Source organism: Lingula anatina, chromosome 2 (genome assembly GCF_051362555.1).
Source record: "Lingula anatina isolate TDL-2025a chromosome 2, LinAna3.0, whole genome shotgun sequence".
In the NCBI taxonomy this organism is placed as follows: Eukaryota; Metazoa; Brachiopoda; class Lingulata; order Lingulida; family Lingulidae; genus Lingula; species Lingula anatina.
The window spans coordinates 41,043,631-41,058,225 of record NC_141768.1 but is presented as its reverse complement, the minus strand read 5'-3'; the positions used below and the strand labels follow the sequence as shown (position 1 = coordinate 41,058,225).

General features: G+C 33.2%; 2 protein-coding genes across 2 annotated transcripts; one reads left to right on the top strand and one right to left on the bottom strand.

Annotated features, from left to right (window-relative positions):
* The first annotated feature begins 158 nt into the window (after nt 1-158).
* LOC106166471 (apoptosis-resistant E3 ubiquitin protein ligase 1-like) lies at nt 159-10,026 on the top strand. The gene is made up of 19 exons (XM_087007238.1): nt 159-420; nt 1,015-1,186; nt 1,527-1,747; nt 2,100-2,329; nt 2,586-2,823; nt 3,085-3,266; nt 3,472-3,640; nt 4,019-4,152; nt 4,343-4,420; nt 4,942-5,083; nt 5,413-5,534; nt 5,850-5,925; nt 6,179-6,294; nt 6,589-6,768; nt 6,973-7,098; nt 7,505-7,693; nt 7,947-8,033; nt 8,274-8,449; nt 8,803-10,026. The coding sequence occupies exons 1-19, from the start codon at nt 249-251 to the stop codon at nt 8,903-8,905; spliced, it is 2,913 nt and encodes a 970-aa protein (XP_086863364.1). The 5' UTR covers nt 159-248; the 3' UTR covers nt 8,906-10,026.
* Nucleotides 9,844-14,304, bottom strand: LOC106176308 (mammalian ependymin-related protein 1). Its single transcript, XM_013558643.2, has 6 exons — nt 14,164-14,304; nt 13,623-13,657; nt 11,336-11,470; nt 10,865-11,045; nt 10,395-10,482; nt 9,844-10,190 (listed from the first exon to the last, which is right to left on the bottom strand). The coding sequence occupies exons 1-6, from the start codon at nt 14,228-14,230 to the stop codon at nt 10,118-10,120; spliced, it is 579 nt and encodes a 192-aa protein (XP_013414097.2). The 5' UTR covers nt 14,231-14,304; the 3' UTR covers nt 9,844-10,117.
* Nucleotides 14,305-14,595: the final 291 nt, after the last annotated feature.

The following is a 14,595-nucleotide window of genomic DNA, read 5'->3' as shown; positions in this document are numbered from 1 at the left end:
ATATTAGTTGTTTGTTAACGAGCAGCTGGAATCCTATAATTATGCCCAAAAATACTTTATTGTATGAATGATAACAGTAGTTATAGTATAAAATTTTATTCGCATAAGTTATTTACTCTTCATAGTAATCCTTGTTTTAGTAGCCATCATATCAATATTTCCGGTGTATACACTCCACCGATGACAAGTATTGTTTCAGCACCATAATGAATAATTTCGCAGAATTTTCCGGATGATAGACATCAAAAATGGCAGTTTCTGTCTCCAAAATACTCCAGTTTCTTGCCATATTTTTTGCAGTATTTTTGGGTTACTGGGCCTACAGTAGAAGCCAACCGGAGCGGGAACATAAACGGAGGATCATCGAATGGATTGAAGAGAACCAACTAGAGCCTTTGGCCCCTGTCTTGGTTAATACAGGTAAATGCCAAACTCTTGTTATTGCGGTTGAGTTGATAGAGATTCATATCACATCAAATCCTGATAAGCCTCACTGTATTGCGATATAGTAAGAACTAGTAATTTTGTTTCTTATTCATCACTTATTTCTAGATATGTCACTTTAGTTAAAATTTAACTGAAATCAGTGTGGCTATCATTGTCAATTTAGGTGATCTTTTATGCATGTTTAGTAAATTGAATGCTGGCATGAATGATTTTTTTTTCATGAAAAAGTCAGTGTAGTGTTTGTAATTTCAGATTTATAAGAGACTGACTGCTTAATTGCACAGTTTAAAACGGTAGTACTAGTATTACATGAATGCTAATATGTGAAAAATGATTTGAATAAAATGCAATTAAATGCAACCGAATGATATCTAAATGAAAGTTTTGCATCAAATGTTATTTGCCCATGTTGATTGAATTGACTAAACCAAATTGCTCAGCAGCCAGCACATTTGCTTTTTTTTTTTTTTTTTTTTTTTCATTTTAAGTTTTACTAAACCCTAAACCAGAATAAGAGGTGAAAAAAATGGTAACCCAGTTTTGTAGATAAATCTGACATACTTTTAGGCAACAAGTATATAGAAGATTATGCTACATTGAGAAATGTGAGACCGCACATTCCACATCTATTATATGAGGAGCACAGAGCAAAACTGCTCAAAGCAGTACATAGTCTCAGAGAACAACTGTTATTGAGACACTGGTTACAAGAAAATGATCTCCTCTGGTATTTCGAGAGGTATGTTTACGTACTTCTTACCAATATTTACCTTACTTTGATTTTTTTTGGTGTCATGATTTTTTTTTTTTTTTTTTTTTGCATTTTCAGTCAAATGAAAAAAGAAAACAATTTGAAAGACCAAATGTTTAAACAGGTTTTTAGGAGTAGATTTTAGATTTTTGACAATCAACATAAAAGTCATTTCAGAACATTTCAAAGGAGAATTGAATAGACAGAGAGAGAGACGTAGGTTATCATGAAGTCTTCATGAATACCTTTGTCTTGAAATTTTTACACTACCTTCTTTGTGCAAGGAGAACAAAGTTCGATGTTTATTTTTATATTTGTGTATTTTTAGATTAAAAGAGGAAGAAATTTTAAGCTTGGCATCACTCCTGAAAGCTGAGGACATAGTGTTCCAGAGATTAACAAGACATGATGTAACACTCAAAGAATACTTCAGATTAACAGAACATGTTGAAAACCTCCGCAACATATTCAAAGGTGATTCCTGTGAACAGTACAAAAAGATTAAATGGAAGGAGGTGGAGAAGAGTAAAGGCAAAAGTGTCTCCTATGGTAAGTACAGTTAAAATGATTCTTTAGTGATATACATCAGGAATTTGAATTTAAAACATAAAGTGTATATCTTTGGTGCTGTGTACAAACAATTGTAGGGCAGTTAGTCACTACTCTAGTCTTGTATGGGTTCTTATCCAAGAGAATTTAGAAAGTAATTATTTGGGGGGGGGGGACTTCTTTGCCATACATATTTTTATTTATTGAGGTATGATTTAATCCTAGATTCTTAACCATATAAGTTACTAAACAAAGATTTGCAAAACTGCTTTAGGTTTGGCATTTTATTTATCAGAAGGTGTAAAAACCACAAGATTAATATAAGATGTAATATTCCCAATTTTACTTTCAGTCAAAATATCTGTTGTCAGCTTCGTAATTGCCGGTGTCATTACAATACTGAATGCATTGACTCAGATAGTTGGAGTGGATAAAACATCACAAACTGCCACAAACTCAAACCAGTCAAAAGTTGGGTTCTTTCAAGGTTTAACAAAATGGCTATCTTCACCAAGGGAAGAGATTGTTTGGGGTTGGAAGGAACCTCAAGAAGTTGGGAAAATGTTATCATTTCAGTTGAAGGTATGTACTTATCCAAGAGAATGATGTGAGTGTGTAATACATGTAGTTTTATGAATTTCTCCTGATGTTATTTTGTGCAATTGTACTTTCCTTTAAAAGAAATAATGTTTAGCATTGACAGAATTTGTGTTTTACATGTATGTTTACTTTTTTTTAAACAATGGGCTGTCACAATGTACATTAAAACATATTTTTCTTATTTAATTTCATATTTGGATGATGCTTTATGGTTTTTTTTTTTTGGTTTTTTTTTCAGTTCTTTTATGGAGGGAGGGTCTACCCAGTCTCAGACGCTGACAATTTGTCTATAGAAATTGAGCACCAAAGTGACACAAACTTCCCTCCAGTAACGTGTGCTGTTGAACTAGGACATCCCGAAGTGCACATCGCTTCAGTCTCCTTCACCGTCAGACGTGCTGGGACGTATTATATCCATGTAAAGCGCGATGAGGTTCCCATCAAGGGGAGTCCATTTGAAAAGTTTTTCCAGTCAGGTTTGTAAATTAGCGATGTGATATTATTTTGAAGAAACATTTTATCCAAATATTTTGTGAAATTTAGCTGTCTGAAGAAGCTAATAATATATTGGATGTTATTTTACTCTGGCTTTTCTAGAGAAAAAAATGAGTGATGAATACATTTTTAACTGTATATGATTATACCCATCAGATTTATTCCTTGGGGTGTCTTCAGACAAATAATTGTTAGTTTCTAATGCCATCCATTATATCGATTCCTGATTACTTTCTTTCTAGGTCCTATGAACCCAACCAAGACTAGAGTAGTGACCAACTGCCCTACAATTGTTTGTACACAGCACCTAAGATATACACTTTATGTTGAACCAAAGGACAGTTATGGGAATCTGTGTACACAGCTAGCAATAGAAAAACAACTGCAGCATGATAATTGTGGACTGCAATTTAGTTTTAAAGAAGTGAGGATTGATTAAATTTGAATATAAGTAGCCCGGCGAAATTATTTCATGTGTCCATTCAAATGAGATTATAATAGGTGGATATAAAGTTAACCCATAATGATGACAGTGATACTTAATGAAATTCTTTAAGTCCATGATTTAGCTTATTTTTACAATGTTGTTTTTGATTATGTCCTCATGCCGTTACATTTGTGTTCAATAGGCTGGCACAGATGAAGATGCCCAGGTTCACACACAACTGCTGTATGAAGCTCCTGTTGGTCTGCTGGCAGCTAAAATAAAATTCTACAGTCCTGGGTGTTTTACAGGCAGCATTTCTTACCAAGACACACCAGTCTGTAACGGGGAGTTTAGTGTGGTGGTTTTGAAAGGTACCAAATTGAATTTGATACAAGGGGGTAAGGTGTAATGAGTTTTAGAAGTGATTTTTTTTTCCTGTTTTTTTTTTTTTTTTTTTTTTTTTTTTTTGTCATCTGGTAATCTGAAGAGGTCCATCAGTTTGAATTGTTTGGTATGCAATGAGAATTGCTTTGAATATGAGAAGTCTTAAACACCATGAGCTTAGGGCTTTCACTGAAGAGGGATCAACAACAATAATGCAAACATTAGATAAGATTTCCACTGCTCATGTTTAGAGATATTTATTAGTATTCTGGGTATTCATATTTCCCAATTCCTGTTAAAATGAACCATTTTTCATGAACAATAAATATAAAAAACATTATAAATATGTTTTTTATTGTTTGCAGAAGATGAAGCAATCCTGGTTAAGAAAAACATAGAGAAAAAGAAATACAAGTGCTATTATGAGGCCCGGTTACTAAGTTTGTGCAATGAGCGCTTTTCAAAGGCCAAAAAAGTTTACCTTTATATTTCACCCAGGGTAAGTTTTCACTTTTAACTATCCAAGCCTCTGAACTACGATTTGTAACATCATTCTTGATAACATCTAGCCATTAATAAATAGAGAGAGGTAGTGTAGTTTGTTCAGCATAAAATTGTATCAACAGGTGAACATGAAGTCTAAATATTTTGATAATATCTCCTAACTTCTATATTTAATTTCTTTGCAGACTCTGAAAGTTTATGAATATTATTTGAAGATCATCCCAAAATTGATCACTGCATTTAGAGTGTGTCCATCCACAAAGGTATGTATTGTGGTTGTGTGATGAATAGTGTTGATCATGGTATGAGATCTAATATTTCAAAATAAATGATGCATTTAATTGGACTTGCTGATTTGGAAATTTCAACACCTTGCATTATGGCAATGGTATGAAATCTGATATTACAGAATAAAGGTCCTTTAAGGATGCATGTAATTGGACTTAATGATTTGGAAATTTCAGTACCTTGCATTATGGCAATGGTATGAAATCTGACATAACAAAATAAAGGATGCATGTAATTGGATTTAATGATTTGGAAATTTCAATACCTTGCAATATGGCAATAACAATTAAATTTAAAAATGACCATGCATTGTCCCAAAATGTTGAGAACTATTTGTGTTTATTTGTTAGCAGCTTTGCAAAATGATGTATGCTGCAGTTCATACTAAAACTTTGTAGATATTTTCATGTTAACTGAGATTTTGAGAAATATTTATAAAAAAACCCCTGCATGTTATGTAAATGCTTTATTTATTTTATTTTTTTTTTTGCTTTAGTTTTTGTTTGATGGGATGAACAATCAGTATGATGCTCCTGTGTTTATCATAGAAGATAGCACACAGCCCCAAGTTGAGCTTGCCAGTAAAGATAGAAGCTTAATTGTTGCCACTTTTACTAACCACCTTATAAAGAATATTGGTAAGTATTTAATTTGTATGTTCAAAAGTTTTACATTTTTCAATGTTGCTTTTTTTTCTCTGTATGATTCTTTGTGGGCTTTTGCTCATTAGTTTAAAAAAAAAAACAGGTTTAATCAATGGTGCATGGAAAAGAATAGTTTCTTTGCAAATGGGGTAAATGACTATTATGATTATGACATTGTATATTATTACTTGAATAGGTTTTTTTTATACAAATAATGGTCTTTGTAATACTTAAGTGAATTTTTTTTCAAAAAAAATCTGAATGCCGATGAGTTTCATTTGATTTATAGTATGAAAAATAATAATTTCTCACTTTCATCAAAGGGGGTTCACAGTCTTTCAAAGAAAAACAAGAATTTTTCTATAGTGAAATGAGAAGTCATCATCAGAAGCATCAACACACCAAGGTGACACTTAAGATTGACAGGAGTAACTTTTTTGAAAGTGTGAGTAGCACATATTATGTGATTGACTGACATGGGGTCAGTGTTGCAATGTTTAAAATGACAGAACCAAAAGTTCTAATGAAAGTTATTATTAGATAATTATACTTGGAGAAAATGTTTGTTTATAGAGGTCCTTTCAGGTCATTTTCTTTCTAAGAAAATCAGAGATGCATTACATATATTGTGCTCATATTTTAAATTGTGCCATAAGGCTTTGCAAAAAGAGCCATTAGAAAAATTATTAAATTGTTTTTTAACATAAAAATCTGATTTGTGATTTTTTTTTTTTTTTTTGATTTAAAAATTTCATTTTAGTCATTTAAAGCCACCAAAGGGTTCAACATTGCTGACTGGTGCAAGAATTTTGAGATTCAGTTCATTGGGGAACAAGGTAGGTAATATGACACTTCAGATACACTAAGTAACACAAAATGTATAACATGCCTCAAAGGATACTTGCACTAAGAGAGAATGGGTTCTTATAATAGAGTGGTCAGTCATCTATAGCTGTCTGCAGATTTTTTAAAAGTAATTTATTTACTTATTAATTACTTTCATATGCATATTATGCCTTTATGCACTGAATTTTGATGGTTTTAAATGTCAATAATATTTTAATAATAGTACTTTGCTACATTTCTTAGGTCTGGATTGGGGTGGATTGAGGAGGGAATGGTTTCATCTCTTGTGCATTAACATTTTTGATCCCAGTAAATCCAAGCTATTCAGGAGATTAAAGAAAGATGACCCCCAGGGACTTGTGAGTATTGTTCACAAATGCTCCTTGACACCTTTTGTCTTGTGGAAGACTGATAAGTTGAAATCTTAGAACCTGATTGTCAAATATGTATATTTAATCGAACTTCATGAAATACACACTAGGAAATTGAGGCTGATGCAACCTGTTTATTATTATTATTATTATTTTTATTATTTGCAACACTTTCATGTAGGTGTGTCAGGCTATCTCACTAATTAACCCACCTTTTTCACAATTATAAAATATATTTGCATAATTGCATACAATACTATGATTTTGATATTTTTCCACAAGGTTCTGCCCAACCCAAAGAGGCCAGAAGACCTGAAGCTGAAATACTATGAATTTGCTGGGAAAGTTGTGGGCAAGATTCTGTATGAATCTGCCTTAGGAGGCTCTTACAAACAGCAAGTCAGTGCTAAGTTTGCACGGTCATTCTTGGCTCAATTGATTGGGTTACGTGTCAATTACAAGGTAGGTAAAACACTTGAAATTTTATTAGTATGAGAGCTAGGCTGTGTATAAAGCATACCTTTTGTGGGAAGGGGCTGAATTTTAAGTTTAAAATCATATTCATATAGTATGTAAGTTTGTTTTGATAAGGCATAAAATAATGTATATCTGTGGTGCTAAAAACATTTTGGTATCAAAGTATTTTCTTACTTTGTTTCTGATCAGTACTTTGAACAAGATGACCCAGATCTGTATACCACCAAAATCAAGTATGTTTTAGAGAATGATCCCGCAGATATGGACATGCATTTTGTGGAGGAGGAGTACAATGAGAAAAATGAGCTTGAAAGGGTGAGTTTTGTTCATGTAAAAATTTAGAAGCATAATAACAAGACAAAACAGTAACAAAAAAGTAAAAGAGGAGTATAGCAAAGAATTTCAGGAGCTAGCTGTATTTTGATAATAGGTTCTCCAAACAAAAGTTAAACTCAAGAAATTCAAAAGTTGTGAGTATTTCTGTTCCAATATTTCAGTGTCTAGCAAGACATTTTTTTTCCAGAGGAATAAGGTGTTATATGGAGTTAGCATATCTCATTGTAGCCTTTACCAGGAGTGCATTTTTATATTTTCTGACAAAAGAAACACTTGAAGTGATATGTGAGCTTGTTTATAACTTTACTACCAAAGTCTGTGTGGATGGTTATTCTATTTATTTATTTATTTATTATTATTTTATTATTTTTTTTATTGTTAACAGACAGTTAACTTGATCCCCAATGGAGCTCAGGTGCCAGTGACCAAAGCCAACAGACACCAGTACTTGGATGCTTTGGCACAATATCAGCTGGCAACTACAATAAAGGAGGAAATGGAAGCTTTTCTGAAAGGACTTAATGACTTGGTGCCTGATAACTTGCTCAGCATTTTTGATGAATATGAACTAGAGGTGAGGATTTGCTACCTTCTTTTTTAGATATTGTTTTATTTATTTATTTATTTATTTATTTATTTATTTATTTATTATCTTTTCTTTGATAGATTGATTCTTTTTAGCCCTATTTTTTTTGGCTGAATTTTATATCTTTTTGAACTAATCACCTGTAAACATTTATTCTAAGATAATTTATGTCACTTTATATTATTGATTGAAAAGCAAACTGTGGTGTTAAATAACCATGTTTTCAATAATTGTCTTCTAGCTGTTGATGTGTGGCACAGGCTCATATAGCCTGGATGACTTGAAAAATAATGTGAATATCTGTGGAAATTCATATTCATTCAACAGGGTAAGAATACATTTACTAGATATTGAATCAACCAAACAAACATCAATTTTTTAAAATGAATATTTAAAATTAAAAACATAAAACAAAATTTTACTGGGATTTTAAGATGTATAGTAGACAAAGTTATTTTACTTATATCAGTTAAAAGTCAGGCCCAGGTCAAATGAATTTTCCCAAATGAAATGGGCAGTTGTGATTGTGTTAAGTTTTTACATCTTTACTGCTGATGTTTTCTTTCAGACTTTGAATTGGTTCTGGACCATCATTGGAAGTTTCACAACAGAAGAAATGGCTCGTCTTGTTCAGTTCACCACAGGAAGTTCCCAGCTGCCACCTGGTGGATTTGGCTCCCTTTCCCCAACTTTCCAAATCTCGCCTGCTTTGTCTTCTGGAAGTTTGCCTACTGCTCATACTTGGTAGCTCTTTTCACATACATATAAAGATTTGAATGTATCTTTTCTATATTTCACTGGACCTTATTTTTGAGTGACAAACAAACTTTATTTATTATTCATCTCTTCAAATAAAGAAAAAAAGGAAATAAAAACCTGTTTCCATATATTAGAATTGCTTAAACATTGTAATAATTATTTTTTTAAAATAATTTATAATTGTTAAGTTTGGAGTGCTATATTACAGTTTGAAGTAATGTGCGCTTTAACAGTTTGGAGTGTATATTTAATTTGGTATTGTTAATTTATTTTATTCCAAAATAGGCATCAAAAGTTGGTTATTTTAAGAATAATTTATTAATTAATTTATTTTTTAGTTTCAACCAGTTGTGCCTTCCAGACTATGACAGCTTGGATCAGTTCCACCAAGCTCTACTGCTGGCTATTAATGAGGGCAATCAGGGATTTGGGATGATCTGATTCCTGTAACCGTAACAGTATATTTACAATGCAAAAATGAAATTACAATGCAGAGATTGCTGAATAAGATCTACTTGTAGGAGGTTGCAGAAAAATGTAAAAATCACTTACTTGTGTTCAGATTACTGTTATAGTAAGTCACTGTTTTTAAATAACACAAATGTCAAATGGTTAAAAAGAATAGTCTCTAAGTGCAAATATACTCCAATATTTCTATCATTTATTTTAATACTAGGCATACATATTCTGTATTTTGGCATTGTAAAAGCCAAATTATGTTTAAATTTCAGTTTTTTAGACTTTTATGTTACAATTTGTTTTGCAATATATATGATATCAGACAAAAATAGGAGTAAAAGTGTTTGTTATCTGTGTTGATCCCATTTGTTCGCTCAGTAATCTCTTGTCCTTTAGACATTTTTCAATTTTTATTTTTGAAACTTTATAAATGTTGTGAAATTGATATTTATTTATAGGTATAAATGCATCATTTATTTATAATTGTATCTTGCTTCTCATTAATATTATTATTATTTGTTCTATTTATCAATAATATTAAGGAATTTACAAATATATTTTATAGATAATCTCCCAGTGAATTGGATACCAAGATAGATTTCATTTATTGGTAAGGTGATAGATTAAAACTAAGTATGAAAAGTAGTTTGATTTTACTTGAAACGAAAATACTTTTTTTTAATTCTGCAATTATATTTCCCACATGCTGCGTAAACCCCAATTTGATTACGCTATTTTTGTTCAACAATTAATAAACTGTGAATGGTAAGTGGTTAAAATTTGATGTTGTGTCCACTGGGGCAAGTTGATGCGATAGGCATGAGGATTTGTATGTTTGGATACCGGTATCCAGTTAGTCAAGTCTCACACACACTCAAACACCTGTAGTGTTAAGTGTAGAATATAAAAATGCATCTATCTTTTGTATACTATTTTATTTGATGGGCAGTTTTGTGTATTTATTATTATTATACGTTATCTGTAGCCATTGTAAGTGCAATCATGTCGGAATATCAGTGACATCAATATGAAAAACGTGAAAGGTAAACTTTGTTCTTTTTTAATCGAAAACTTGAAAAATAAACGACGGTCATGTAGCGTAACTCTTTCAATGTGTTGGTCTTCATCTGCCCGAGGAAATCGGGTATAATGCATCTGAACTGTTTGGCGTTCAGAGATGATAACTTGGCTTTTTTATGGTTTCTTGCACTCCGCTGGTGGGATGAACCTATCGGGGTCTGAAATGCCTACTTCCACGTTGTAGAAACTGAAATGATAAAAAAAGAAAATTATACCATCACGCCAATTAACGCTGGTACAGCATGTACCGTGTTAAAAACTATTCAGTAAAGTTGCAAAGTCACTGGATCCCCCAAAAGAACTTGAAAGTATTATAAACTTAAACGAAAAATATCAAGGATTTCATCAGATTGGTTATGAAACGCAATCCCTTGCCGCGTGGTTCACTTACTGTGTCTGCACAAGTCCTACTGAGGAGTCGTAGAAATAGTCAGAGACGGGGACACAGGCGGGGTATGTCCAGGACCCATAGTATTTAGCTGAAGGTACACAAAACTTGTAAGTAAATATATTTTTGCGTGCAAAGGTGTTTATTTAATATTTTTTCTTTATAGAAATCGAAAAACATATTTCAATAGATCAATATTCAATTAGGGATTAATGGTTTACTATTATTATTATTATTATTATTATTATTATTATTATTGGGAAAGAATAACCGAACTGCGACTGAGGCAACTTTTTTTCTGGATGCAGCTGGAGTATCAAGTATTTCATGTCCAAGTAAGAAAAAGCTCTCCTGTGCTTTTGCATATAATATATTCTATGGAAAGGCTGAACTCTAAAGAAAATGAAAATACCACGCTTCAATCTTTGTAATTAAAAAGAATTGTTTGAAATTCCGTAGCGTATCAAAGTTACCTCCTTGTTCCGTGGTCTCGCTCCACAGGGATACCAACACGCCGTCATTAGCTACAGCGGACCCAATGTACGCCTCACCGCCGCTCTTAGCATTGGCCGGGATGCCGATCTTCCTGAAGGGTCTAGTGAGAGCAGTGACATTACACATTTTGGTTTTCAGGTTGAGTCTGTATTCCATTCCCTTAAGATTGAGAAATTTTCATTAAAATACGCTTCTCGTTCAGACATTGTTACGAATGATGTCCTATAACGTCAAAGAATGTGTCATTTAATTCATTTCTATCAATTTATATGCACGTATTATAAATAATAATAAAAATGTGCAAAATCGCTGTGAAGGGGTTTATGCTATAAACCATAAAAACTGCATGGACAATAATCTACAAATTCTTCGATTCCAGACCTCGTAACTTCTTGCCATATCTCGACATGCTATTTTAAACTGTAGGCTCAATGCAGCTGTACATGTACCTCATTATGAAGCCATAAGACATCGTAGTATTCCCTATCTTCGTTGAAATACACCTCCTCGACCTTCCTGATTCTCTGGTTTATGGCATCATAAGAAATGTGAGCCCTCTCTGCAAATTTCTTGGTGATGTCCATCTGAAAAAGAGTTTATATTTAAAGAGACGGGTAGCATTGCCCTCCGCATTGGTGAATAAAAGAAATTGGTATGTGAATTGAATATACAGTTGCATATAGTTATCTGTTTGATATATATGGATAGATTTTTTTGTGTGTCTGTAAAATGTAAAATATCGATGGACTTTTTGTCCAGGCACAGACGTCAAAAATATAATTACGAATCACTGCTTTTTATCACCTTTTTATAAAAAGTTATGAGAAAAAGGGCGTTTACATTCAGTAAAATAAAAAAATCTACTGGAGTTCTCTTATTCATTTATTATTATTATTGTTATTATTATCGTTGTTGTTATTGCTGTTTCCTAAACATTTTAATGTCTTGTCTTTTCTGTGCAATAGACGTGATACGGCTGGTGAAAGGCATCTTAATTCAAAAGTTCAAAATCTAAGCACTATCAAGATTTTAGGCTTTCACCTTTTCCCAATACTTAGTTCTTAAACTGTAACCTTATACAACTATAATATTAATATCAGGTTAAATGCACTCATATCACATGATTCTATTCAGAGAGTTGTTGAAATGTGTTCATATGCTGGCAGTCCTGATTATATCATATCTAAGACAAACACATACTTTGCACCCTGTGTGCCCTAGTGGAGGGCGTGTCAGGGCACTGGAGGCATGATGGTGATACACGATGGAGGGAGTGACAATAGCATATGAATAGTAAAAAAAATAATGTTGCCTTTAAGAATATAATGAACTTGAAGTTATACATGAAATATAGTATGTCGGTGTTGGTGTTAATTTTAATTCTATCGTGTTTCTGAGTGAATGGCGAAATATTATGACTTTTTTCTATTTACTAAAAGTAAAACCTGCAATAAGGCTTATGGTGTGATTAGAACTACATTTAGATCACATTCAAGACGGACTGGAAAAATATGTGATTGTTCAAGGTAAAGACGGTAATTTAGCAGAGAAAAATACTTCATTTTGCAAGCATTCACTTTTTTGCTTGATGTCAGTTTCAGTTTTTGAATTTTCGGCGTTTGGTGCACGTGAGTCTTAGGTCCAAACTAAACTCATAACCCACTCTCACCACTGCTTCTGAGCTCGAATTTTGTTTCTTCAACTACTGCTGTCTTTTAAAATATTTCGGACATGACAAAGTAGTAACATAAAAAAGATACTGCTAATCAATCACATTATTTTTAAAGGAAAAAAGAAAAGAAAAAGATTTTCAGCTTTTGATTTTTAGCATTTGTAAGACTTAGTGCAGTTCTTGATTATTAAAATTTATTTACGATTGAGTAGCAAATTAATTATGTAAAATTTGTGCTGATTGATTTTGATGCTTTGTCCACTTCCTTTTATAGTTGTTGCGCTTTGCCAATGTCGGATCGGGGCGGGGAAGTTAGCTGTAGCTTCTGAGGTGCATGCGCCTCCCCGCCTCCCCCCCCCCCCCCCCCCCCCCACACACACACACACACACACAAAAAAAATTAAATTAGAAAAATTATAAAAAGACATGAAGGTAAATAGGCAAAACCAAACCATTTTCCATCCCTGTGCCCCACATATTACAGTTAAGACTGCCCTCATCTATCGTTTGATATCCCCCTCCCTACGCCCGCCATCTGCTGCAATGAAAACACGACAGATGTTGACAACACTGCAAGACAGTAAATAAATATCTGATAGTCTTAGATCTAACTTATTACTGATATTGAAGGCATACTCTGAATAAAAACAAATAAGAATAGCTTTCTCCATGTAAGCAGCAGCTGAGTTATAGAGACTATCGGAAACTACCTCTCTCTATCAGCAGTCTAGCTATCAATCGCATGGGGTTTCCAATTCCATTTCGAAAATCTTATACATGGTTGCTGTCAAGAAACCCCTGGGAACCATAGTAACTAGTCGTAAAGGTAACCGAGAGCGTGGATTCGGTGGGTTTGGTAGAGAAAAGTATCCGTCATTAAAACCCTGAGTTTCGAAGGACACAACAAACCCACCGCCCTCCTATCAGCATGTTTCTGCGGTTTCCAGTATGCTGATAGCAGAGAGTTTGAAGTGACTTTGTAGCGCCCTCTGAGAGCCAGGGTGCCATTAACTTGCACATTTCCTATCTGAATATAAAAATAGTGTTAAACCAAATGGCATTACCTGGATCTGTGTGGCGTGCCATGTATTAGGTACCTCTGAAATAGCAAAAAATAAACTAAGTAAGTCAGATATGGGAAGAAGATATTCAAAATTTCAGTTTTAAATTGGCAACTTGCGTTTTTGCAAAAATAAAGTAATAAACAGATGAAATGGATAAATAAAAATTAGAAAATAAATTGATAGATTTATTGATAGATAAATAAATAGATAAATGATAGTAACATTAACAAATAATAAATAAATACCACCGTTTGAATCAAAAACATCGTTTTTCTTTTAATTCCTTGCATATTTCATCATGTAGCAAAGAGCATCCAACCAAAAGTCGCTGCAACTACATATATATATATATATATATATATATATATATATATATAATTCACAGGTACATGTAGTCTTTGACGTACGCACCGAGTTAAGAAACACACTGTCGATCAGTATTCACGTTATAATCTGCCAAAAGATAAACGTTCTTACTTTCACACGATATTCAGCGAAAATAACTTCTACTGACTATAATATATTTACACTAGTAACATACCACAAGGCACCGGCTGTTGAGCCCACGCCGCTACCAGAAAAACGCTGAAAAGCAACAGGGCTTTCATCGTGGTTGACTTGACTGCTACAACTCCAAGGGGCGTATCTGCTCGTGACACTTTGGTAGCAGGGATTTATACAAATATCTATATCTATAGGTCACATGATGCCATCAAATCTTTACCAATCAAAGCATCGTCTGCTGAATTGGTCAAGAATACATACTCCCCCTGAGATAACGACGGGGCCCCGAGTTTGCGACCTTGTTCAGAGATAACGATATCTCGCATGATGACATTATTATCATTAAGTTTTATAACATCACAAGGTCCTAAGTTGGTTCTTTGTAGAGCCTACTCTTCGAGAAAAATGTATAATCATGTCAACAGTCTTGCCACTAAAACTATAGGCCTATTTCCTCTCAAACTTTTAA

What these genes read in the sequence shown, in the direction of transcription:
- LOC106166471 (XM_087007238.1), top strand. Translation starts at nt 249, where the DNA reads ATGGCAGTTTCTGTCTCCAAAATACTCCAGTTTCTTGCCATATTTTTT. An exon ending in AGAAAAATGAGCTTGAAAGG is followed by an intron (nt 7,099 to 7,504) that starts GTGAGTTTTGTT and finishes TATTGTTAACAG; the next exon opens with ACAGTTAACTTGATCCCCAA. An exon ending in TTGCCTACTGCTCATACTTG is followed by an intron (nt 8,450 to 8,802) that starts GTAGCTCTTTTC and finishes TTTATTTTTTAG; the next exon opens with TTTCAACCAGTTGTGCCTTC.
- LOC106176308 (XM_013558643.2), bottom strand. Translation starts at nt 14,230, where the DNA reads ATGAAAGCCCTGTTGCTTTTCAGCGTTTTTCTGGTAGCGGCGTGGGCT. An exon ending in TCAACAGCCGGTGCCTTGTG is followed by an intron (nt 13,658 to 14,163) that starts GTATGTTACTAG and finishes TTGCTATTTCAG; the next exon opens with AGGTACCTAATACATGGCAC. An exon ending in TCTTATGGCTTCATAATGAG is followed by an intron (nt 11,046 to 11,335) that starts GTACATGTACAG and finishes CTCAATCTTAAG; the next exon opens with GGAATGGAATACAGACTCAA.